Genomic DNA, 27564 nt, shown 5'->3' with positions numbered 1-27564 from the left:
GGCAGCCAGAATGACCTCAAATGAAATATTGTAGTTCATAGTAAAATTTTTGAATTCTGAGAGCCTGGGTATGATTCTATTGTAAAATTTGACAATTACGTAATTTTAAAGATACCATACAATATTTGACCTTAAATGACCTTAAATGACCTATATGTGGCAATCTGACCAGGTCAAATATGATATTGGTATTCCTCGATCATATAAACATACTCTTAGACATTATAATTATAATTCAAAGTGATTTAGAAGCGGAGATATAGATAAACATAGGTTTTATTAGGCGGCCATTTTGAAATCCAAGATGGCCGCCATAATGACCTCGGATGAGGTGGTTCCTACCAAAAATTGAATGCTATGACCATAAGGAGCATGTAAAAAAAAATTGGTGCTTTTGTCCGGAACGTCCACATTAAGTCCAAATGTGGCCCTAAGCTGCCGTACTAATATTGATGTTGCCGAATAAAAATAGTTATATAGAGTAAGGTCAAAAATGTATCATTCGTAATTGTCCAAAACCCTTTTTAAGACATTAACAACCCTTTAGGCGTGCATTTTTGCATCGCCTTGATTATTATCTAAACGATGAATAAATATAATAATAGCCGTGAATGTGAACGACTTTTTTTTAAAAGTTTACCGGGAGAATTGTTATGTTTGTCGATATCAGAAGAATCAGTTGATGAAGAATCATGACTCCCAATGGCAGTTTTAAACAGTAACATCATTATCATCAACTAACAACGTGCGCGTCGTTACTTGCGCACGACGTAGGTAGTTTGATTCAAACCAGACCTATAATTCGGAGAACTCAATGTTTTCGCATGCGCCTGGACTTCTATTTAACGTTATTACGTCCTTGGCTTATCGTCGTATCGAATATAAGTTTTAAAAAAAAACTACCTTGCATTTGGATTTTTTTTTCTCAATATCCTGTAAAATTATCCTTTTATAATCAATCGCCTACCGTAATTTATGTTATTGTAGTGTATGTGTTAGAAAAATTTCAAATCATTTTGAGAATGCTGTATTATTAGGCTATATATATATATATATATATATATATATATATATAGTTTACATAATGTATGTTGTCATCACGCATTGTACACAAGTGTTAGGCCTAGTACTGTAATATCATTTTGCAATATTACAAATCCAAGATTGCTTTGTCCAATAATATTATCCATGTGCGATGTATACTATATTTAGACTCTCGTAAATTATGCATCCGATAAACTATATCGAGCTAATTTTCACACAACCCAATTAACCCCATTAAAAAGTACGATACACCCTCGATTCATGGTCGTTCTATACATTTTCTAGTCTTCCATTGTACTTAAGATCAACTCCATAATATGATTGGTATCTTCTGTTTCCAATTAGTATGAGATTATAATAAATTATACGGTTCAACAAAACCAACTGTATACAGTGATGTACACTTGAAAGTAGACCTAAAGAGTTAATGTATCCATTTACGTCTTTACTTGTCGTATGATTTAAATCATAATACTTTAATGTCATTGTGCCCTTCAAAAAATGGCTGACAACAGAATGTCCTGGGTATGATGGATTGACTGTTGAGTTTTATTAGCAATTCTGGGAACACATAGGAAATCGTTTTGCTAATAGTTTAAACGAAGGTTATGAAATAGATTAACTGCACTACACAAAAACGAGGCGTAATACCTCCTTTATTTTAAAAGAAAAAGGAAACCACCAAAGATCTAAATAACTGGTGAGCATTTTCCCTTCTCAATATTGATTATAAAATTGCAGCTAAATCACTTGCAAGCCGACTAGATAGTACTTAAAATGAAATAATTAATACTGTCCAAAACCGCCTTTTACTGAAGGTCGATTTATTGGCGAGAACATTAGACTAATTGAAGATATTTTGAGATATATTGATGTAAATATTATCCCGGGAGCCGCTCTATTTCTAGATTTTCAAAATAGCGTTTGATTGTGTCGGGAGAGGGTTTATATTAAGATCAATTGAAACCTTTCACTTTGGTCCGTCCTTCATAAAATGGGTATCAACTATTCTAAACAATACCCAAAGTTGTATTTATAACGGTTGCCTTCCGGGGTTTTCTTATATCAGATCTGGCATACTACAAAGCTGCCCATTGAGTTTTCTTCTTTTTAATATTTGTCTCAAAATTCTCTTTCTTATCAAATAATATAGGCTAATTAGAGGTATTAAACTTCCCAAACAAGACTATTCTATTTCAGAAGTCAGAATAATTAGTTATGCTGATGTTAAAACTTTATTCCTTAGTGATGAATTGTCCATCACCACACCTTTAAAGTTAATTGATTACTTTTCACAAGTATACCAGGAATGAAATTAAAGAGAAGTAAAACAAAAGGATGGATTGGAAGTTACAAAAATAGGAAAGATAACATCAACGATACAAATTGGAAAATTAATGACGGAAAAGTTAAAGCTCTAGGAATTCTTTTCTCAAATGTGCCGGTAGTTCCTGCAGAACTCATTAAAGATAACTGGAAAAATTGAATTTCAAAAATGCAACAAAAAAGAATAATTAATTATGGACAAAACGAAATATCACTCTAATCGGGAAAATCTGTATTATTAAATTCCTTCCTATATTGCAGACGTTATTTCCAATAATGACGCTTGACGCTCCTGATCTTGTAGTACAAAAGGTTGAAAGTCTCCTTTCCATGGGAAAGAAAGAAAAAGTTAAGAGATTACAGTGATTGGCCAAAAAAAGGTGAAGGTGGTCTTGATATGAGCCATCTCCCAAGCATAATTGCATCAGCTCAAATAAAATGTATTAAAAGGCTATTTGATGACAAGATCTCTACGTGGAAAACATTTCACTTTACTGTCTTAGAAATTTCTCCTAGATTCATGTCTTAGACCTACTCTTCACTGCATTATCGTAAATATTAGAAATATGTACTACCTAATGGCCAATACATACTCCTATCATGTTTACAGAAACAGTAAGACTTAAATACTATCTCAGACATAAAAATGATGTCCAAATTCAACATGATCAAGTCATACAGTTTAATCTCTGTATTAAGTATAAAGGTAAAACACGACATTTTCGTAGTTGGATAAGAAACGGTTTTGTTTATATAAACGGCCTCTGCAATGATGACGTACATTTAGTCGTATGAAGATCTTAATAATAGGGTTCGCAGTAATGCTTTTGTGATCGAATTTTATAAACTTACAAATGCTATTCCTAATAACTGGTGTAATTAAAATAAAAAATTGAATAACAAGTCTTTAAAAAGTGTAACAACAAAAACCGTTAGACATCAACTTGGTAATATTAATGTCATACCTAGATCACAACAGTTCTGGAATAGTAAGTTCATGAATAACAATTTGAGCTGGAGTAATATCTGGAAAAATCTGTCAATCGTTAAGTCTGAGCGTCCCACCCCCATACATACATAACTGTTATCCAACTAGAATATTGTTAAATAAACTAGGAATTGTAGAAGATGAAAACTGCAATTTCTGCCATGGAGGCGAAATTGATTTTATTGACCATTTTCTATTTTCATGTACTAAAATTAAACCACTTTGGCGCGTGAAGTTTCAAAAATTATATTTGATAGTACTAGTAAATCTATTAACTATTGTGATATTATCTTAGGAATAATTATTGATGATCCTTGCTTCATATCTGTTAATAGAATAATTTTAATCGCAAAGTATTCAATATGCCGCTATGATATGAAAACATGCCAATCTATTGTTTTAGCTTATACATTGGTATATATGTGAATGTTTATGTTCTCTTCACTGCATTATCGTAAATATTAGAAATATGTACTACCTAATGGCCAATACATACTCCTATCATGTTTACAGAAACAGTAAGACTTAAATACTATCTCAGACATAAAAATGATGTCCCAATTCAACATAATCAAGTCATACAGTCTAATCTCTGTATTAAGTATAAAGGTAAAACACGACATTTTCGTAGTTGGATAAGAAACGGTTTTGTTTATATAAACGGCCTCTGCAATGATGACGTACATTTAGTCGTATGAAGATCTTAATAATAGGGTTCGCAGTAATGCTTTTGTGATCGAATTTTATAAACTTACAAATGCTATTCCTAATAACTGGTGTAATTAAAATAAAAAATTGAATAACAAGTCTTTAAAAAGTGTAACAACAAAAACCGTTAGACATCAACTTGGTAATATTAATGTCATACCTAGATCACAACAGTTCTGGAATAGTAAGTTCATGAATAACAATTTGAGCTGGAGTAATATCTGGAAAAATCTGTCAATCGTTAAGTCTGAGCGTCCCACCCCCATACATACATAACTGTTATCCAACTAGAATATTGTTAAATAAACTAGGAATTGTAGAAGATGAATACTGCAATTTCTGTCATGGAGGCGAAATTGATTATATTGACCATTTTCTATTTTCATGTACTAAAGTTAAACCACTTTGGCGCGTGAAGTTTCAAAAATTATATTTGATAGTACTAGTAAATCTATTAACTATTGTGATATTATCTTAGGAATAATTATTGATGATCCTTGCTTCTATCTGTTAATAGAATAATTTTAATCGCAAAGTATTCAATATGCCGCTATAATATGAAAACATGCCAATCTATTGTTTTAGCTTATACATTGGTATATATGTGAATGTTTATGTTTTTAAAATGTTGTGAATATGTATGGCTTTGCCAAAAATGAAAAAAAAATACTATTACTATACCTAATCGATTCATCTTAAACAACGCATCCTCATGTTTAATGCCATTGACACCAATAGTTAGGTGGAATAAAGAGGAGAAATGTCTAGAAATATGATACTGCGTGTTAGGCTGAAAATCGATGCCATGTTGACCTCCAATAACTGTCAGTGAATGTAGTTGAAACAGATAATATTGTGTTAAAGACAAATGAATAGGTAGTTTTCGCCGCACGACGTTAACCTTAACTTTAACGTTAGTACCCGACATGCAACGCGAGAGCTCCTCCTCTTTTGTAAACAAATCGAAACACGCATGAGCAAACCCGTAAAATCCTGAAATTAACGTACTCCGCAACACAAGATGAATAAATTATGACGTCATCCGTTAAACGTTGAGGTTAACGTCGTGCGGCGAAAACTAACTATTAGGTAGTTTTCGCCGCACGACGTTAACCTTAACGTTAACGGATGACGTCATAATTTATTCATCTTGCGTTGCGAAGTACGTTAATTTTAGGATTTTATTTGCTGGACGTACGTTAGTTACGGGTTTGCGCATGCGTATTTTGATTTGTTTACAAAAGGGGCGGAGTTATCGTGCTACATGTTGGGTACTAACGTTAAATTTAAGGTTAACGTCGTGAGGCGAAAACTACATATTAGTCTTTAGAACATCACTGAATCCACGAAGTTACTCTTGCGCGCTGACGTGTTCTGCGAGTGCGTACAATACGCTCTACTCTTGAATAGCCTATGCAAATTTTGTTCTGCACTGCTGTACAGCCAATCAATGACAGAGAATCCTTGATGTTTATATATCCAAAGGCTAATAAAAATGATTGCCGGGTTTTGGAGGGGGAACATTCTGATTATTTTAATAATATGTCTGATTATTATTTTGCTGTTGACTTTGCTGTTGAATCATTGATTATTTCATTGTAATAATTAATATATTGTATTTATTATGGTGCACTATGTGATTATAAATAAGTTTGATAAAGTTGTAATTTAATGACCTTCGGTCAACAAGTGGGGAAAAATAAACCTTGCCTTGCATACATTCATCAAGAAATCTTAATGAATACTGTATAATGTAAAATGAATATTTGATTGTAAATAAATGACTTTTGGTCAACAAAAGAAAAAAAAAATGATTGCCGGTTCGCAATTTAAGCAATTCGTATAACTTAAAGCCAATTAAAAGAATGGAAACCGTTTTTAGCATAAACTGTTTTGTTACATAAAAGCTTACATAAGCATGATATAGGCTTATGCTAATGCGTATATGGAAATGTTACTACTCTAATGCCGGACACACACTGCGTCGTATTGCGAATCCAACTAGATGACGAGACCCCGTCTGCTCATTGTCGGTTGCAGTCTGGACGGATTGTCTTTACAAACAATCTGTTGCGTGCGCGCCGCACTGCGTTCTCCACAGAATCACGTCGGGCGACGACCGTCGGGCGCATTGAGTGCCCGGCCTAGGGGATGCTGCTATTGGGTGCTGCCCAGTTTATGTACGCACGAATCATAGGCCTTCAACGCTTATATGATTCCGAGATTTAAACAAATGCGCTGTCGTACCGTGTATGAAAAGTTAGAAAAAAAAAGAACATAATAAGGAAACCGTGTTTTATACTGACATGGTTAATCCCCTGTGTTGAACGAAGTAATAATGAATTAGTAGAGTAGTGAAGCTTGATTATGTTCAGCAAAATTGAATTACGATTGACAGAGCCACCGTCGGCGGGGACGCGTTAGAAGTAATTTGGTATCATCAGCGATCCCCAAGAACTACTTGAATTATAATAGAATTTAGATTGACCATCACTTTCGATCAGCAATATCACAAGCAATGATTAGTAATGTGACGTGATTGTTGAACATACAACCTCATATAGCATATTCTGAGAAAATGTTCAAACCGTATTATTTAATATAATTATAATCGTTATATTAATGTCTAGTAGGCGTACTGTTGCCTCTAACTGAATTTGAATTCGTAAAGAAAACCAAAGTGTCCCAGTTGGCTAAGGTTTAAATTTACAAGAAGACCAGTACGGTATCGAACCGGACAACCTCTCCTAATACCCATTTTAAAAGTAGACGAAATGAAATAAGCGACGCCGTCTGCTGATTGTCGGAGCCAAGCAAAGCGGGCCGTTGTCAAAATGAACCATTGCGCTCGCACGTCTTGCAGATACGATACCATAAGAACGATACGATACGATACTCCTTTATTATAATTAAATTAGTGTTAATTGATCCGATAGGCAAAACCAGTAGTACGTGCAATTCAGAAATATAAAAGAATGAATAAAATAATAACATAACATCGGTTTGATCGTAATTAATCGTAATTGATTGATTGATTGATTGATTAATTGATTGACAGACAGACTGACTGACTGACTGACTGACTGACTGACAGACTGACTGACCGACAGACCGACCGACCGACCGACCGACCGATCGATTGATGGATGATCGATTGGTCGATCGATCGATCAATTGATTGACTGGCTGGCTGGCTGGCTGGCTGGCTTGGCTGGCTGGCTGGTCGATAATGTTTGCAATACTCATACCAAGCCAAGGTGCAGTAAAATCTTGAAATAAATATTTATACTTTCTCAATGACTTGCGAATAATCCTGAACTAAGAAAACAACGTTTGCCAATCATTTATAAGCCTATTGTCCTAAGGAATTGTCGAGTATCGGTAGACTTTTGTTTATATCTTATTAGGACATAAGCCGCCATGACGCAGATGACTTCTAAGCATCTTATGTTTACCAACTAGTTAACAAAAATGCTAGATAATTTTTATTGAGTGATTCAGATAAGAGATTCTCATTTTTGGAATGTGGGCTCTATTTTAATATGGAAACTATATTTGATTTTCAGGTAATTTTTACATTATCATTCAAATATAAACACAACAATTTTTTATCGAAATTTCCATATAAAGATAGCGTTATTAATAGTAGGGCATAATATGAATACACAAGAGTTAAGTTGTATTCAGTTGAACTAAAGTTTGTAGATAAAAGGATATATATATATATAGGCCTATGTATATATATATATATATATATATATATATATATATATATATATTATTTATAAAATTGTAGCTAACATGATCTCCTATATGTTACACTCCAGGCAATAGCAGATACTCACAACATTTCATGCGATACCGGTACATGATCTGGAATGATGAGTGCGTTAACGGTTGTTGACAATAACAGTAGAAGTAAAAACCCTTGTATTTATGTAAAAAAACAAAAAACAAAAAGGGGCAGGTTGTATGGTTATACCACCATTAATTTTATAGAATTTCGAAATAGAATATGTTACACCGGCCAATTAATGCAATAGTCTGTTGGTAAAAAGCCAACACATGACTATCAATGATATTACAGTATTACATTATCTACATTATATTTTTAAAGTGTTGTAATCTACCTAGAAAACCCTTCAACATAGTGTCTGCTTTCATCTAGTAATTATTAATTTCTTCTAAAAAAATAATAAATCCATATCAAATATTAGTTTCTATGAGTTTGAAAACGTTTGTTAGATACAGTAAAAAAATAGATAAACATGCTCATGTGTACATGTTATAAGATTTCCGATTCATTAACTAATTACATTACCTTTCCTTTTTTCCAATAACTTTACATTAAAACATAAATAATGTTTCCCGTTATCCTTTAACATTTGATTGCATGTTATATCATTACGTGATTAACTTTCAGATTAACTTAGCGAAATAACGTACGCCACCGAATGATGATGAAAACACAAAATCAAAATTCCTATCCTAGAAACTAGAGATACATTCATTGCCTTTAGCCTCGTTTTAATAGGTTCAAATACGAACATGAGTCGCAGAGCATGAATCGATAGCCCGCCCTCAGGTGGTAAATGTAAAGGTAAATCGTATAAAAAATTTGACAGTAAGCCTAACATATTTGGTCGTGAACATCAGAGGTAGACGTCAGAAGAATTGTGGATCACATTACAGTGGATAAGAATAGCAGCATACAGTATTTAGGCCAGCCTAAATATTATCTCGCGTGTCCAATTACTGCTAGCCTATTTATGATTTTTTGAATATCTGAATGTTTATCCGAACATTTGAAAAAATAATAATAATAACACAGTGTTTACCACATCTGGATTTCGTACAGGAGACGTTTGTCTGTGTCCATGGTTACAGGGGAAATTTTGAATCACATTAATGCGAATACTGGAGACATCAAGCCACTTTAGAGCGGAAGTTGACATGTGCCGAAGACGTTATACGTCCTCGTGCCACACGTCCCTGGGCCAGACCATAGCCGCTGAGCATTAGGTAATATGCATCTACGGTTTACAATCGCCAAACATTACGAAATGACATTAATACACACACGTGTTCTATCATAAATCTCACACTCTCAAGTATTTTCCGAGGTATGGAATGCCTGCAGTTTTGAATATATTGTAATTGTCATTATGTAAAATTGTAAAACTAGAGGGGCAATCTAGATAGCCATACAAACTACAAATGAAATACAAAAAAATAGCATTATAGTTGCCATGCAGATTATTAATAATGTGCCTCCTTTAGGCATGTTCTGCTTAGATTAAATAAATTATATTTCCTTAGGCCATAAGCGCGAGAGATTTCTTGTCAATCAATTAAGATTCCATGATAATTGAATTCTTGAACATTAGCATTTTTTTTTCTTATGGACTCTCTAAGCAACCTCTCTAAGATTGATTGATTGATTAAAAGCGCCATTATACAATATTGCTACCTGGTGCTAAGTTTTTGTCTTTTGGCGTAAGTTTATATTTTTTTTAACAAATATAAATATAAACTAAAGATTTTTCTATTTTTAAGGTACATGTAATTTCAGACATGAAGATGTTATAATTAAGAAAAAACTCGTTGTATAGAATTGAAAAAAAAACATTTAATGTTTTTGTCAGACAAAAAATACAAAGTGTTTGTTGATGATGATTAAGATCATTTATTATTGTGAAAGTTCTTTACATCAAATTTATATTTGGCTTAGGTTATCTTGTCTTTACTAAAATAAGTTTACAGGTTTTAACTTTTGCGTTTTGTTTTTAGTACCGGTAGTAGTTTAAGAATTTGTGTTGGTGCTGCTGTCTTTTTTTTTGTATTTTGTGAAAGATTACAATAAAAAAAAAAGAAAAAAGGAAAAATATTTTCTGTATTTGTCATTCATTAAACAATAATTGGTTTGTTTTAGGAAATGTTGTCAGATTTTCAAATATTTCATATTGTTTTATATACGCGCTGATCACAACCGATCACATGTCAGAGGGCTCTGGATTTGCAGCTACATCAAAAAGATGGTGATTAGGTCTACGGCTCGATATTACATAAGAGTAACTTTATACGCTATATAGGAGACACTGTTATATTTTAATTTTGTAGTTGTTAGTATGCCACATCAGTAAGAAAAACACAATTATGATCCGACTTGAACTCAAAAATAGATTGACATTTTTACTTATAGATTTATAATTCTACTCAAAAGTAGATTTTTATAATGGCATTATTACCATAATCGATATAGCAAATTTATAGTATGTAACATTTTTAATGAGTCACTACAGCACCTGCCTTTTTTGAATGCCTGTGTCTTATACATTAACACAAAATTTGGATGATGTACAAAATAAGAACTTCCGTTGTTAATTCAGGTATATTTACCTCTAAGCATTTTACAATTCTCTTAAGATAAGAGCGCTTTTAGTGTTACACTGTTGAACAATTTATCTAGACTCTGAAACAAGGAATAGTAATTGTTTTTTTAATTTCCAATTCCATTAGCATCTCTCATTTCTTTTTTACTTCTCATTTCTCGTTTGTTTTCCCCCATTTTCCATTTCCAATATTAAATATTGGAAAAAAAAATTACCTTTTATTTCACATTTCGCATTGCTTAATAATTCAAAATCAGGTACCGGTATTTCTCGTTTCTATATTTATTTATCCTTTCTTGTTTCTCATTTCTCAGTCTCTCATTGCCTTTCTCATCCATATATTATCTCCATCATATTATCATTATCACTATAATATTATCAATTTTACCATCATTATCACTAGGCCTACTATTATAGATGAATATTGACGAACAAGACGTTTAATGACGTTAATTCAATTAGTTCATTCATAGTTCAGGTTAAATCTGCTCTAGTTATAGAAAAGTATTATCAGTCAATAGTGCAAGTGTTTAAGTTTTTCTTCACATAGTAGTAATTACAGCTTGATGGGTATAACGTACGGTACAATATAGCCCCCTCTGTAGACTGATATTCTTGGCAGACAAAATAAATAATTATCCTTCTTATTTCCCAAGAGATACTGTTTTTCAAATTCGAAGATAGAATTCCTACATTGCCTTCGACTTCAAACATGAAAATAAAGATAGTATCCACTTTTAATTATGAGCTATACACTTTAGAAAGAATTCAAAAAATAATTACCACAGGGATGGTCGTTAATGACATAAAACAGAGGAAGGAAACAATATTATTGATTTGTTGTGTTTTTATAGGGTTTTTGAATTTTTAATATTAATGATAACTTTAGAAATTCCAGTGACCAACCAACGTAAAATACAAACCTGTACATGGACGCGTGTGTTTCGCAGAACTATTATTAGGTTGTTAAAATCTTTAGTTTTTTTTTCTTATAACATATCACGATAACATCAATGTCAACTGTATCCAGTGTAGACAATCGAGAAAGAATGCTTATTGTTTGTTAATCCTTCCAGAAGTTCTCATTGTTGCTGTTATGAGACGGGTTTTGTACTCTAAATGGATTTTTTTTTAGTATAATGCATGGAAAGGTTTATCACTTGCAATAATATACAATATAATTATTGCGAACCTATAGTCACAAAGACACTATGCAGAGGAAATATTATAAGAAGGAAAAAGCCAAGTTTGTTGATTGCAGTTTTCATTGTCCTTTAGGCTTAAATGGGTAGAAAAACAGGAACTAGATAGGGAGTTTATTCCATAGGAAAGAGGCGCGAAGAATAAATACGGAGGAGTAAGATTAAGTGCGATGGGTGAAAGTTTGAGCTGAGAACTTATGAGCATTTAAAAGAACATCTTGTCTCTCTAGCCGTAATGTAAGATGAAGGGAGGATAGACTTTAAGTCTTGAGAGCAGCCTCCAAAGGTATACCGATAATAAAGGGAAAGATCGGCAACAAAACGACGATGAACAAGAGAGTGAAGATATTAAGTAACTGCCGGTATGCTTTTCCATTACAGTATTTTTACTGATGGAATACATTGCTTATATAAGTTTTCGAAAGTGCAAGGAATTACTTTTAATCTATCTGACTTTCTGGTTGTCTGATCAAGACTATCAGTAAATAGTATTTAATATTCCGTTGGGAGAATCCGTGAATTGTATATATCGGCAACAAGACATCTATTCGGCTATCAAATTAAAACATGATTAAATAGCGATTCTCAGAGGCCTTTAACAAAATATCTTTAGCATTTATGACATTAAATTTAATTTTTAAAGTAGCCTAGTTCTAAAGGTTGTAGATATCACTTCTTAGAAGAATGCTTAATTTATTTATTTCATAATTTCTAAACTGCAAGCTTAAAACAATGTTTTGACATATTTACAACCAATTGCCGTGTCGGTGAATTCATTTAAGAACAATCATAATAGAAAATAGATATGAAAGGAAAAAGTCCAGGATCTGAAGTTTCAGCTTATTTGTAGTAAAATTTGTGGTTGAGCCGTTGGTAGAAGTTTGCGGCAAAATTGATGATTATTAACTGTTTGAATGAATAAATGTGACATGAGAGGCGAGGCAGTCACAAGCAGTGTCGTAAATTTGTGAATTAGTGTAAAAAAAACTAGGACGAAGATGTTTCAATTTAGTAAATAAATAGCAGCTTCTGTTACATAGATCTTCATTTATATGTTTACTTGCCTTTAGTTTTATGAGGTAATTTATACGTCACAATATATTAACGTTCGTTGATCTTTCGTTTAGTTGACCATACCTAAATACAAAATGTATATAAGGACTTTCATCAGCGTGGATTCGTTTTCATTAGGCATAGAAATTTTGATTGACTTTCATCAATGTCTTAAGTTTCAGGGTTGTTTCCGTTAAGTTACAGATTTATCTACCTTATGTAGTCTTAATACCATTTAACTGGCAAGTGAGTTTGAATCTCACTCCGCACTCTGGATTTCTGTTCCTGCTGGACCCGAGTCTTTTCAGATAAAAAGACTGCCCAGTGTACACGGTGGGCTCGTCGTTTGCTCTATAGAGAATCCAGTACATCTTAAGAACACTAGAGTGTTCACCAGTGTAAAGGTCCATCCGACCCCTTTCGTGATGGATAGACCAAAGTGCGCCTCTCGACAGTGTTGGTCGTACAAGAAGTGACACCTTTCTCAGATGAGAAAGTTGATGAATAAGTTATTCCACGCCTTTAAACAAATCAGCCCAGTAAAGCTGTAAGCGGTAGAAGCGGTTGGCGCATCGGTTGTGGCTTGGACTCCAACCTCGATGTCGGGGGTTCAAAACTTTCACTGTGCAAATCGCTTGTGTCCTTGGGCAAAGCACTTTATCTACGATTGCCTCTCTCCACCCAGGAGTACAAGTGGGTACCTGGTAGGTTCCAACACAACTGCGCTGATTACTAGCCGCAATATGGAATAATAATATAATTGATCTTAATTACTATTATTATTATTATTATTATTATTATTATTAGTAGTAGTAGTAGTAGTATTATAATAATAATAATTATTTTTATTAAGCCACATGTTATTCCCTATCTTACCTTATGTCTTTATCGTTACCAAACTTAATGTTCCCTTTGTTTATCATCTGTTGAACATTCATTCTCTAAGCTTGGTCCAGAACATTGGAAAATCTTTCACGCCAAATAATTAATCATCGCTAACTACGGTACCTTCAGGAAACTAATTAAAGCTTGCCTTTTCCCTAAAGTGACATGTTCACCAGACGACCGGTCAGAGAAATTTGTAAAGCGCTTTCTCTTTGTATTATTATTGCTATTTTTTAATTTGTTATATAGGACTATAACTTTGGTTTTCTTTGAATATGCAGGCTTATTAATTAATCGTAATCATAAATATTACAATCATCATCCTACTTCGTTATCGCTACTGTAACCATAATATCAACTTCAACATCAACAACATCACCGTCGTAGAAAAATTATCTGTTTTGTTGAATCAATTATTTGGTTATCTTAGCAAAGGTTTCAGCATCTTCTTCAGCCACTTTCTTTAGGCTACTGAACTTTTGATTGAATTGTTTCATTCACGCTTTGGAGAGTTATTGCTCCAAGACGAGCATCATTTTCATCATTACAATCATTTTATTATAATTATTTCTGGATTTTAAAAATGTTATTCTCCTTGCAAGGTTGTTATTACACTAGAAAACGAAATCAATGCATGTCCCACCAGAAATCAAAACCTTTTTCATTCTTTTATCAAGTTTGACGTTATAATCGGCATAGCACACATGTTCACATGAACCGAACGGCCGGAGTTATAAATACACCTTCAAATATTTATTAATACATTAGGTTTGAGCTCTAAATTGACACTTGCATAATAAACATTCGGAGAAACATCAAGTCGCATAAGATATACATTTTTGAGTTTTTTTTTTTTTAATTTTTTTTTAATTTATTTTTTTTTTTAACTTGTCAAGTTCCTCTTCTGTTACATTTCAGTTTATACTCTACAATATATTATTCCGCTTGCTGTTTCTGGACTTCTTACATGCATTAAACATATATCTGTAAGGAATGGCAACGTATGTAATCAACCTTCGAAAGATAGCACCGCTCCATTGCTTCATGATGAAAATTTGATTGATGTAAATGTTATAGTATGAACAATCGTTTACATAGTTTAACCTGTCAGTTTTGCCTATCCCGTCCGGCATTCGTGCATATAAGTATTATTTAAATGACAATAGGCTCTAAATCGAATTTGATTCATAATCACCATTCATTCTGTTACGTCGTAATGTTCTTTTTATCTTTCCTTATGTGCTGGTGTTTCTTTTAACATGTTACATTTGGAAGACACGAGACCACATCCATATTTGGCGTCTGTATAATAACCTAACCTTACAAAGTGTAGTAATTACAGAAACCATAATTAACGTAGATTTCATGGCGTTAGAAACCGACATTTGCTGATTTTTATATGTCAAAATAATCAATAACGAAGCTATAAAAAGTGCATTTAATTCAGAGGGGATATAAAAATAAAAATAGAAAATATAAATATCTCGATATATTAATGTCGTTTCCGGATCATTATGCGAATGAATAATTCTATTGGCATTATGGCGTAAATAGATTTTGACAAACTTTGTATTAAAGTACTCTATATGATTCGTTTCATCGACTATAATTTTGTATAACTAATATTGCATGATTATTTTTCTGTGCACGTACATAACCAGTTTTTCGCACAAGTTTAGAAAATGATCATCAATAGGTGTACCTTGATGAAATAGGCATAGGTCTAATTTTGTGCTAAAGAGGATGAGTAGGCACTACCATCGTCTTCTTATTCTTCGTAAAGATGGCCACAACGAGGTCGTAGGATCAAAAATAATAATTTGCCTATCTATTACAGTATCGTTATGTAATTGACAATCTCTAATACTGTGGTCTAAAAGCATAATTTAGGACATACTAAATAGTCTATATAAAAACTCTCCCCATGAACCCTACCAAAGATTTTTATTCCAGGACCCTCACCAAGGCTTTCGGTTCGGACCCCGTCAAATATATCGTACCCTCCTTCTGCAATTTTTGTGAGCCACCGCTGCCTTGGCCAGACCTCTGCTTACTGGTTTTAATTGTGTAAATGTCTGAATTTCTAATGGACTTTCTTGGTGTTTTGTTTGTGAAAAGAGGAATGTGACCCAAATATATATTGACAGTATAGACGGGAAACGGGAAAGTATATTAGTGTTGTCTCTTATACACATCTTTATTGCTCCAAGACGAGCATCATTTTCATCATTACAATCATTTTATTATAATTATTTCTGGATTTTAAAAATGTTATTCTCCTTGCAAGGTTGTTATTACACTAGAAAACGAAATCAATGCATGTCCCACCAGAAATCAAAACCTTTTTCATTCTTTTATCAAGTTTGACGTTATAATCGGCATAGCACACATGTTCACATGAACCGAACGGCCGGAGTTATAAATACACCTTCAAGTATTTATTAATACATTAGGGTTGAGCTCTAAATTGACACTTGCATAATAAACATTCGGAGAAACATCAATTGTGACTGGGTGTCTGTCTCTTATACACATCTAGATGTGTATAAGAGACAGTATATATATAGTCGTTGTTTCATCCATTATATTTGCTTAAAACATGTGTCTCGTCTGTTTGGCAGGCTGTACACGAACATTTCATATAAGTTGGTTATTCAATAGTGAGAATTACTTAGTATTGTTCTAATAATGGTTTTATAGCTTATGCACATGTTTCCAAGCAGCACGTGTGGTAGCAGCACATGTGTTCGGAATGGTGTATGCTATAATTTCTGACTAACAGTGCACTCACCTGTTTAAATTCTTTCTTTCATTCGATTTTAAGCTCGGCTTGTAAGCATTTATCCGTATTTTCCCTATATCACTCGTCGTATTGTTTATCTAGGTCTATTTAGGCCTTCTTTTTTCTGAGTATTTCCGTCATTGGCTAAAGGAGAAGACCTGAAACTTTGTCTACACTATCATCCTATGCTACAAACGTAAGCTGTCGTGACAAAATGAGTCTTGTACAAAATATATACATTGTACATGATATACTTAGATATTTACATATTTATAAATATATATTTATTTTATATATATATATACTTATATTTATCATTTATTTTTCTTTATTTTGCTCTTTAAATCAGGTTCCTAGCTTGAGTTCAAATTCAGAAGTCTGAAAGCATACTTTAGAGAAAATCGCCACTAAAGATATACAACTGATAACTTTTGTGTTGATTTTCCTAAAAATTCTGAAAAAAAAGAACTTTACAAAATGTGCTTCAAAACACATTAACTAATGTAAATCAACCCGGAACATTTAGTATCATGAAATATACATAGTAAACGTATCAGAAACACTGACACCCAATATTTGACAAACATATCACTTCATATTTATATTTTCTTGAATATCTCGAATGTTCGTGGCCTACTACTGAAAAAAAATAAGTCTTTGAATGTAATGTTAATCGTGAGTTGTTCCATTAGGCAAAGGTTATTGTGTCAGAAGCAAATCAATTGTCTTCCCTTTACAATTGCTCTCTAAACTAGTAACCGGCGAATTGATAAATACGTCGAGGTCTTGTCAGTTTGAACGATAGAAAGATGTCTGAAATACATATCTTCCAGAGTATCAGTATGATTCAATCATTGACATACTTTGTGCCGAATAACGATACCAAATATCCAACCTCAACTGGTTATAAAAGTGAAAAAATATAAAAGGATTTTGCACTGTAAGCCTAATTTTTAAATTTATTCTTCATGAGTGAATACCATCATATGCACTCTTAGAACTTTTATTAGCTCTGTGCATTTAGTAACACTTCATTGTTCTTTTTGAAACGCGCCAAAAGAGTACAAGGCACTTGCCTAAATAGTGTAGCAGATCGTAAAACGATCTTTTCATATTATTGTCGTCAAATCAAACTGTAAGCGAATGGACATCATTTGGTATTATTAGTAACGATTAATGTAATGAAGGTATGTCAACTAAGGAAATTGCAAAATTATACAATAAATTTATCGGTAAATTTAAAATGAACACAGTTACTTAGGGTTGTTTTGGATTATGGTTTTATTGTTCTTAAATCTCTTTCAACGGAAATAGAAAGGCTCAATCATTGAAAGAAGACACTAACTTAATAGCTTGTGCCATTCTTAAGTTACTTCATTCATTTCATATTCACATAAAAATACATTATTTCGCAATAGACCCCAAACAACATTGTTGAGAAATTTAGGATAATAAGATGATTACTGTAAGCTAATCTGAGTTTAAGTACTTTGTCTAATTTAAAGATACAAGTGACTCTTGGGAAAATATTAGAAGTAAAATGTAGCCGAGTGGCTGAAAAGAGACTAGGACAGCGTAAAGACATAGTAGATTATGTATTTTGATCAGTTAGGTCAAGCGTGTAATAATGTGTTCACGTAATTATATATTTTACAGATAAATTAGGCCTAAAAAGACCGTCTGTCGGTGTTATTGCTTGTGACTGGGTGTTGTGCAGCGCGTACCCGGGTACTCGCTCACCAACTTTGTTACAGTTTTAGTGTAAGCCTACAAAATAAAGTGACTCGAAATGACCAGTGTAACTGTTACTTTAATGTGAGATTTACTCTCTGAAAAGTTGCGCTGCTGAACAGGTGTTCCTAAACAGGTGGACCTCTTCGATGTTGACGATGAAAATGAGCATTATCGCATCAATATGATGATGTCATCATAATGTTATAATGAGATTCTGAAAGACAACATTGGTGAAAGATAGTTTAATGTATGCATTAACCGATATACTTCTAGCTAAAAGAGGTGCTATGACCTATTCATGAAAACACATGAATACTAATAAGGTATAATTTAACTTGAAGTATGGCTTGCAACAGCTAACCAATTAATCGGAATTAGATCCTCTCTTTTATTGGCATTTCTTCACTGAATCTGGTACAGTGTAAAAAAATATAAAAATCGTCTCTCTGTCTCATTCTGTCTGCATCCGTTTTCGCTTATCTATCCTGGTCAAGCATAGCAAATCTGAGACCAAAACAGTTTTCACTTTATAGTAAGGTCCTATTGTTTGCTGTAGAGTGAAAAGCTACACTTTCTTTCACTTCGTAACAAAAAAAAGTGTCCCCGTAATAGGGGTGTCCAAATAATGGAGGATTCTATTGTATTCCAATTTTGTGGCTGCAAGGCTAATAAATGCTGGTACCAGCAGCTTTCTGTTACATTACACAATCCTGCCAAATTTGTTGATGACATCTTAATTGTATTATAATTATAGTTTTTGGAACTGTCTGTTGACCAATGACGATACTAAATATTTTTCCAAACTGCCTATGACATACCGTACTATTGGTGCTTTTATTATCATTATTTGTCTTATTATTATAGATATTTTTTATTATACAACATGTTATCGATATTATTTATTAATTTTGTTGTTGCTGTGCTGCTGTTATTGTTGTTAGTATGATTGTTCTTCTTCTTCTTATTATTATTATATTTATTATTATCATATGCTAATATTATTTAATTTCATTTTTGCATTTATGTCATGCTCTTCCTCCTTTAAAAATATGACTGGCAATGTAAATTTATCGTATTACGTCATAAACAGGACATTCACTTCACATTCCATTTCGTGGATTACCTTCGTTGGATTCATTAACACACGATGTTTATGGTAAAGAATAAACTAGACTTAAAGTAACAGCGGGGTGTTTTGTTACATACAGGAGATGCTTTAATTAATCATAATATTGATCGAATAATTTTGGGGTGTTTGAATATCTAAGCAGCCGCATTACCCAGTGAGACTTTAAAAAAATAGCTGTAAAGTTGTTAATATACCTTTCAATGGGTGTAAGGTGATATAATGCGGGCTCACATAAATTAACTTGTGGTTCAGAGGAACTGTTACTTTAATCAAGCATTGCAACTGCTACACGTTCAATACTAAGCTTTGGTTATTATTGTCCATTTATCGTGTTGATGCCAATGTCTGTATTAATTACCCATTATAGGTTTGGTTAACGCAATTAATTCGGATGTAGTTTCAACCTAGTGCATAAACACGATCAACTTTTCTTTATAATACAAGATGATCGTTCGAACTGTAGCCTGGATTATAGTAACCAAGGATTCCGTAATCTTAAAAAATCCCTGAATTCTTCCAAGACGACAATAACGCTTTTAGCTAATTGCTTCTGACCATTATGGCTGACAGTGTTACACTCCCTGATAGTATATCAATAAAGTGAATGATAACATTCAATATCTTTTCAAGTTTCTACCCATGACACTAATCTGTACTTTTATCTCCGAATTCGTCCAGACATAAGACAAATTAAACATTATTTATCTTCAACAGACGAAATTACGTTTCTCGCAAAGATGATTTAAAATGAAGAACATCTGTAGCTTTAAAGGTGTTTGTCCCTCATAAAATACCCACCCCCGACAAAAAAGAAGATCATAAAAAGCATTTTTTAAATTAACTTTCTCATTTTGAGGCAAATATAAAAATTATCAACTTGAACAAAGAAATTAATGTATTTAAAAATGTTTACCCATAATTCTACAGTGAAAATGAAAAATAAAAAAAATAAAAAAAACACTTCCAGTTTTTGTAAGAGTTTAAAGATGTCACAATTAGCAGTATCCAGTATAAAATCAAAGAACATATTTTTTTTAATTCAATAATTTCTATGCTTAAGTTATTAACTTGAACGTTACTGCAAAAATGTAATTTTGAAGTTATTTTTTAACTTTTTTCTAACTGATGATAACTATTATTTTCAACTAATAGTGTAGGTTTTATTTTTATGGTTGAAATGCACGCCTTCTAAACGCAATATTCTGGGTTCGAATCTTACAAACACACCCAAAGAAAAGTTATTCTCTCCGAATTTCCCTATTAAATATCAAAGGGTTGCTGGATGGGTCATCCCTGTTAGATATGTTGTAAAACACAATAAAGAATATACAATGTTTAGCGATAAAAATTTAGAATCAAATAATTAATTCTATCAGTGTTGCTAAAACGTGCAATTAAACTATTATTATATCCGAAAATCACGTATTGTTTATATGGCATGTTGTAATTACTATTCTGTCCATTAAGACGCTCTGGAGATATTAATGTTCTTCAGAAACATAAATGTATTGTCCCCACTGGGATTCCAAACTGTCATTCATTGTTAAGACATTCTCAATGATAAAAAACGACTAGAGTAACTTAGTTGATAAACTGACCTTTGAAACATGTTCAACTCGTGAAAATGTATAATCAACATGTGATGAAAAACATTGATTCCAATACAGGAAATCAAATTGCATTATAAAGATTAACACATCAATACAATAAGATTGAACTTCTTCTTTGGGACAACACCATTCAGGATACAGTTCTATTTAGAAGACAACACTTTTCCTCAAAACAAAAGGAATATTATATTTTTTTGGACAGCAAGTTTAATACTCTTTTTTGTATTAAAAATATGAAAATCTGTGTCATCAAAAACTCTAATAAAAGAGGTTTCACATTTTCGTCCCTGAAAAAAGGAAAAAAGTTTTTAATGCCAACTAAACCCCGAAAATAGGGGTTCTATTGTATAGCTGAACTGCGACCATCAGTTACATATTAAATATATACGTGTTTAAATATTAAATTTACATACATAGGCCTAGTATACACTATTGAACGAGCGTTACGCTACCTCTTAAATCGGGCACTCACTGCGTCGTACGACGACAGTAAGCAGCTTTCGATTTGGACGACGCGGCGTTCTACGACTGGCAGCGAAGCGTGAAACCGTACTGCGCATGCGAATACATGGGGAAGTCGTTCGTTGTGTGGATTTGACAACGGGCTTCAAGCGATTTGGCGTTGTGTTGACTACGGCAACGTAAGTTTTATAAATACGCGCTCGCTGGGGGCGCCTGCATAATTGATCACGCGATCTACGAGTGAGCGCGTCGTCCCGTGTAAATCGAAACAGCTTTGATGTTGAGACGGGAAGTGCATAGTACGACGTTCATGGTTGACTGAATTCCCCGTCGCAGCTCCCCGCGTCGCCCATTTCGAAAGCTCGCTAATACGACGAATCCAACTCCCCTCCCTGTTAACGCTAGGCAGTAGTCTGAACGGATCGTCATAAAAAAAAAATCCCTTGTGCGCGCGCGCCGTTGATTTGCTTTCTCTATAGGATCGCGTCGGCCGAAAGACCGTAGGGCGCAGTGACTAGTTAGAGTGCGTAAAAGTGCACTGATGACGTATTAATGGTTCAATATGTTTTCATTGTACAGTAAGTCATTATTAAAATACCGTACCACTAGGCAATCAGTTTCGGCAAAATCCTTCAAGGCACACAATTTTTGCCATTACAGTCGATAAACAAATGCGGATTGGATAACAGTTAACCAATCAGAGCCAACCAGTTGCTAGGCAGAAACAGGTACTCTCATTGGATGAACAGCAGCTTGATATGAACTTACTCTTCTCCTGCTAGTCATTAGGAACTGAGTAAGCTCCAGCTGCAGAAGTGTGTAACAGAGATTCCGATTATTGAACACACGACGTTCATAAGAGCCGGTCCAATACATTTACTGATACTGAGTAGTTTCGATGAGGAGTCTGTCATAACAAGTCCACGGAAGAGTATGTGGGTGACAGCATTCGTATGTAAACAGATGCAGAGCGAGTGACGAAGGCGCATCTCGCTCGAGTTTTTCTACTTCTTTTCTGTCACTTAGTGTTGTCAACATTTAAACTAAATTTCAGGTAGGTGTTCATGTATATAGTTTTAGTAGCACTGTAATTGAGAACGATAGAATGTAAAGGATCGATTTCACAGAGAAGGTGATCGACTTCACGCGAGAAAAAAGAAAGTTACAATCATCCCCTGCTAAAGAGAATTTAGCGCGCGGCCAGTGCTACATGTTTGTCGCATGTGGATAAGATATCGGTATCCAATAACATATTGTACAAACATGTAACATATAACCGGTTAAGTAAAATAACAGTAAAGTCGTTTTTAACTTTAGAAAAATGGAAAGTCTAACAAGGCTCAAGATACCCAATAAAATCAGGTTCAGTTATGTTTATAAATTCAAAGTACACTTAACGTCACGACATCAACGTCTTAAGCTTTCCGATCGAAGACGGTAAAGCTGCATTCACGTTAGATCCGAACAGGAATTCGGACCGCGTTTCCGAAGCGCAGAAAGCCAGTGTCCCTATTTTTACACACTGATTCAATTTTCTGATCGTTTCGGTAGGCTTTCCGATCCGAAATTTCAGATTTATTGTGAATGCACCTAAAAGCCTATAATTCACAAAATATGGTGTTATGTAGAACAAGTAACACAATGTGTTAGCCTCGTTCAACTAAGACAGTGTCGACGACGCGATGTGTTGACGCGTCAGATCTATGTCAGTTAAACCAAACTACCGACTGATTTTACTCTCACACACAATGTGGCCATGGTTATGCTAGACACTAGCCTTGAATTCGAAGCTAGGAAATTATCAGTTTTTATGCCAGTGCCTGGGGTTAGATCTGCCCCTATACCCTATAGATTTTCGAGGTCTAACTGCATGGCTCTTGCCTTGTTAGTGAGAAGCCGCAAGTTCGAATCCCGCCAGGAACACCTTCTATTATACAACTGAAGACACCTTTCCTGAAGGGCTTTGCTTGATAAGATTAACATGACATCACATGATCCTATTCGAGCACTGGTATTTAGTATTTTATCTTATCTGATTTTATTGTTATATTGTATTTACAGATTACGCTAGAAAACCTAATTTTAATATAAAATATACACAGAATTATATATATATAGGCCTATATATATACCTGTATATACTCTACATATACATATATAATAATAATAACTTTATATATATATATATATATATATATAGATGTATATGTATATTTGAATTTATATATATGTATATGTATATATAATTATTCTTATTTATTTATTTATAATATATATGTGTATTCAAGTAATAGTATATATGTATATATATATATTATAAGTATATAAAAATTCTCTAATTTTCAAGTTTATATCCAGATAGATGCAACTATATGTTTAATTTTAAATAGATACATGTTGTGTTGGTAGATCCAAGTCATTTACATCCCCGAGCAAAGTAATCATTCTTGATGATTTTAGTTGTGATTTGTTGACGGTGCAAAGTTTCATCGTATGTTAATAGCTTACATTTTTTTCCTAGACACGGTCATTTTAAATGTAGGTTGGTACGGTTCGTTTACATCTACTCACTAGACTGAGTGATCACGTGACGGTTAGCTTATATATGTCCTCATGTGTTCTATGTTGACTGATAGTGCCTGTCCAGCGAGAATATCGAAAGAAAAAATAAAATTCCACAAGAGTCTGGCTACACCGCCAGTAACAAAAATGATGTGTATTTATTTTTTTTTTCTAGGATATAAACCTAGACATCACATTGTTTTGTGTGCATAATAAATTAATAATTAAGCCTATATAATATATATATACACAAATATATATATATACATATATATGCATATTCATATATATACATACATACATATATACATATACATTCATACGCATACATACATATACATACACATATATACATACATATATATTCATATATTTATGTACATATATATATATATATATATATATATATATATATATATATCAGGTGTCCAAAAAACGGTCTCACAGTGTACATGCTGTCTCTTATACACATCTAGATGTGTATAAGAGACAGGGCTAATGCTTATCCACGATGCACTAACTACCTAGGCCCTATTAAGTGTGCCTATTTTAAGACACAGTAACGTTTCATTAAGCATTTATTTTTAATAAACTTTAATGATTTTGTTCATTAATTTAAATCATCTTTTTTTTTTTCAGATGACAACAACAGCGACAGTAAGTACCTGATGAATATTCCATCAATTCCTGTCTCTTATACACATCTAGATGTGGATAAGAGACATATATAAGCCTGTAAAGTGCATATGTGCATACAATGAACACATACATACATATATTTTGACATAGTGTGGAACATATCTATTAAATTATCTTAAATATTAAATTATCGAAATAGTCTTTAATAGTTTTAGTGTTGCTGGATTCATTCGCAGATCCCCAATAAACTACATCACCAATTTTGGATTTGAAATTCTGCTATCAAAGTTATATCTACAAAAACAAACCCGATGAATTTGTTTGTATCCCGTTTCTTTAGGAAAATATACCTTGTCTTTTCCAACGCGTGGTCTCGCGTGTCGATAGCTCACCCGTCAACGTTGATACGTTCTTCGCGTGGTTTTAAGAATTGTAATTAGCAGTGCTTGTCACCTCACATTATGATAGTCTTAGTTTCAAAAGTAGCTGATCTTGATGTGATGTTATATTCATTGGAATGCATCTCCGAAATTGATTATTGACAGGTTTCTGGCATATTTATGAATACGATTTTTTTTAATGCCTTAGCACAGGGATAGGTAACGGCTATCTTATAAACCTTTTTTCAGTCACTTTTTTTTTCTTCTTATGCAAGTAATTGATTTACTGTACTTTCATTTTTCCTTATTATAATCCTTAATTTTCACCTAATGTTTTCTGGGTTTACCACATTCTTAATAATATTTGTTTAATTTAATATTTACTTTTTGTTCTTTTCCTCATATTCTTCATTTTTTTTCTTTCTCTTCCATTTTGTAAGGTTTTTCTGTAAACGATAAAAGTTTATCTTATCTTAAAATAATAATAAAAATAATAATAATAATATCATTACCGTATGTATTATGACAATAAGGAAGATGAAGATGAATGAATGTTGACTAGGGTATGATAATAATGATGATGTTCAAAAATAATGATAATGATGTCGATAGTATCGATAAATGACTGTTAAAAACGAAGACGTTGATTTAGATTATTACTTCTAATATATATATTTTTTTTATACAGATTTTATTTCGAGCAAAATTAGCGGATTTAACGGAATCAGTGGTACCCTGGTTCACCTTTCACCTACATAAAGGCGGTGGCAAACTAAACTTGCGCCATGGGAAATATAACGTGCACGGTTCCCGATTATCCGGCCGAAGTTTGTTAGTATTGTTGTGAAAATGACTATTATAAACATTTACAATTCATGTTATGTTATTTTGAAAGATGTAATTTCAAATGTTTTAAGTTGCTCAAATATTTCATTTCTATGTGTGTGTTTTTTTAATTAATCTTTTAATATCAGCATATCACATACAATTTTAAATGGATAAAAATATGTTTCAATAAACACACATAATCACAATAACCCAATTGATTATTATATTACTGTTACAGTAAATTTATAATTATAAATATAGGCCCTATGGTAATTATAATTCATTATCATCATCGTCACCATCAATATTGTTAATATATATTAGTAATTAAAACAATTTGTTTTATCATCATCATTATTATTACTTATTTATTGCAAGATAAATCCATCAAGTTATTACAAATATTACTTGTACAAACTTTACCTAAAAATATGTTGTTTTTAGTTAACAAAATCCTTCGTATATTAAAATATATATGCATATATTTGCGTCATTATTGATGCATGTTTTTTTTTTTGTTTTTTTTTTCCCCACTGCTCGTCGTCGGCAGTGAAGTGCACAATAACTATGTCCATGGCTAATATATATACACTGTATCAGGGTTTACAATAACCACTGAAACATTGCTTTATTTAAAAATATATTTTACAGCCAGAGTTGTAGACAGTACATACCGTAAAACCTCGAATAGAAGCCCTGGGTTTTTTTCTTTTCTTTCATAAAGGACTCTTGTAGGGGCTTTTTTTCTTGATTGGCCTCTTTTCGAGACGGGCTTTTTTCGAGATTATTTTTGCAAACTGAAGAAGGCGGGGCTTCTTTTCAAAATGAATGCTGTGCATTTGGGAATGTGATAACTATCTCGAAATAAACCCATATTATCTTGACAAGATTACTTTTGCAAACTGAAGAGGTTGGGGTGGGGGTGTTGAGATGGGCTTCTTCTCGAGATTAGCCTATGGGGCTTCTAATGGAGATATTACGGTATTTTGTGCTAGATTTCATTGGTTAATATTCATAATGGCATTGACATAGCTTAATAATGATAATAATAAAGAAAACTCCCCATTACCTTGCACTACGTACGTAATAATTAAATGTGCCTATTTTAAGACACAGTAACGTTTCATTAAGCATTTATTTTTAATAAACTTTAATGATTTTGTTCATTAATTTAAATCATCTTTTTTTTTTCAGATGACAACAACAGCGACAGTAAGTACCTGATGAATATTCCATCAATTCAGAGACTTCATAAAGGAAATCAATATATCTTTTAAGCTCCATTTTATTGGACAAAAACATGTGATATACCTAAATGTCACATCATGACCATATATAGGCACATTATCACTATAATATATGGGCATACAACATTTGTTTTTGTCAAATAAAATTTGATAATCAGGACTGGGCTTAAAGCTAAACTGTCTGTCAGAAAACGTCAATTAAAATATTTGAATAGGAAATTAAAAATGATCAAAATAACCTAAATTACAACCAGTAACTGATTGAAACATTTTTTCAATGATTTAGAGATATTAAAAATCCTTGTAATTTATTACCAGCCAATTTATGGGTCTATGTGTCCGTTAAAGTGAAGGAAAATTTGTTTTCTCATTCAGATACAAAATTTAGGCAATCAGTGGTGGCGCCGTATTTGAACAGTGCGACGTCTGAGGTCCCCCCGACAGTGACGACAAAATTTGGGCGTGTTCGGGCTTCGCTCACAATCTCTCGAAAGTGTTCCATGGTTTTTAGAGTCTACTATATTTGTAAAAAATACATACATTGTTTTCTGGAATTGTAGTGGGGACAGCTCTCCCCGACGAGGGCCTGGCAC

At 33.0% G+C, this 27564-nt stretch overlaps 1 protein-coding gene across 3 annotated transcripts in view; it reads left to right on the top strand.

Annotated features, from left to right (window-relative positions):
- Positions 1–16497: 16497 nt before the first annotated feature.
- LOC117107655 (trissin receptor-like) overlaps positions 16498–27564 on the top strand; it is a 20742-nt gene continuing 9675 nt past the window's right edge. The window contains exons 1-3 of one of the 3 annotated variants that reach the window (XM_033249370.1): positions 16498–16576; positions 25585–25727; positions 26919–26936. In XM_033249370.1, coding sequence (XP_033105261.1) covers positions 25682–25727; positions 26919–26936 — 64 coding nt within the window. In that variant the 5' untranslated portion in view covers positions 16498–16576; positions 25585–25681. Of the gene's footprint in view, positions 16577–22117; positions 22370–24522; positions 24535–25584; positions 25728–26918; positions 26937–27564 lie in introns of those variants that run through there. The other 2 variants (XM_033249369.1, XM_033249371.1) reach the window with 2 other exon arrangements.

This window comes from Anneissia japonica, unplaced genomic scaffold, assembly GCF_011630105.1.
Source record: "Anneissia japonica isolate Jap-2015-1 unplaced genomic scaffold, ASM1163010v1 scaffold5330_len1712360_cov203, whole genome shotgun sequence".
Classification (NCBI taxonomy): Eukaryota; Metazoa; Echinodermata; class Crinoidea; order Comatulida; family Comatulidae; genus Anneissia; species Anneissia japonica.
This window is presented reverse-complemented; position numbering and strand designations above follow the sequence as displayed.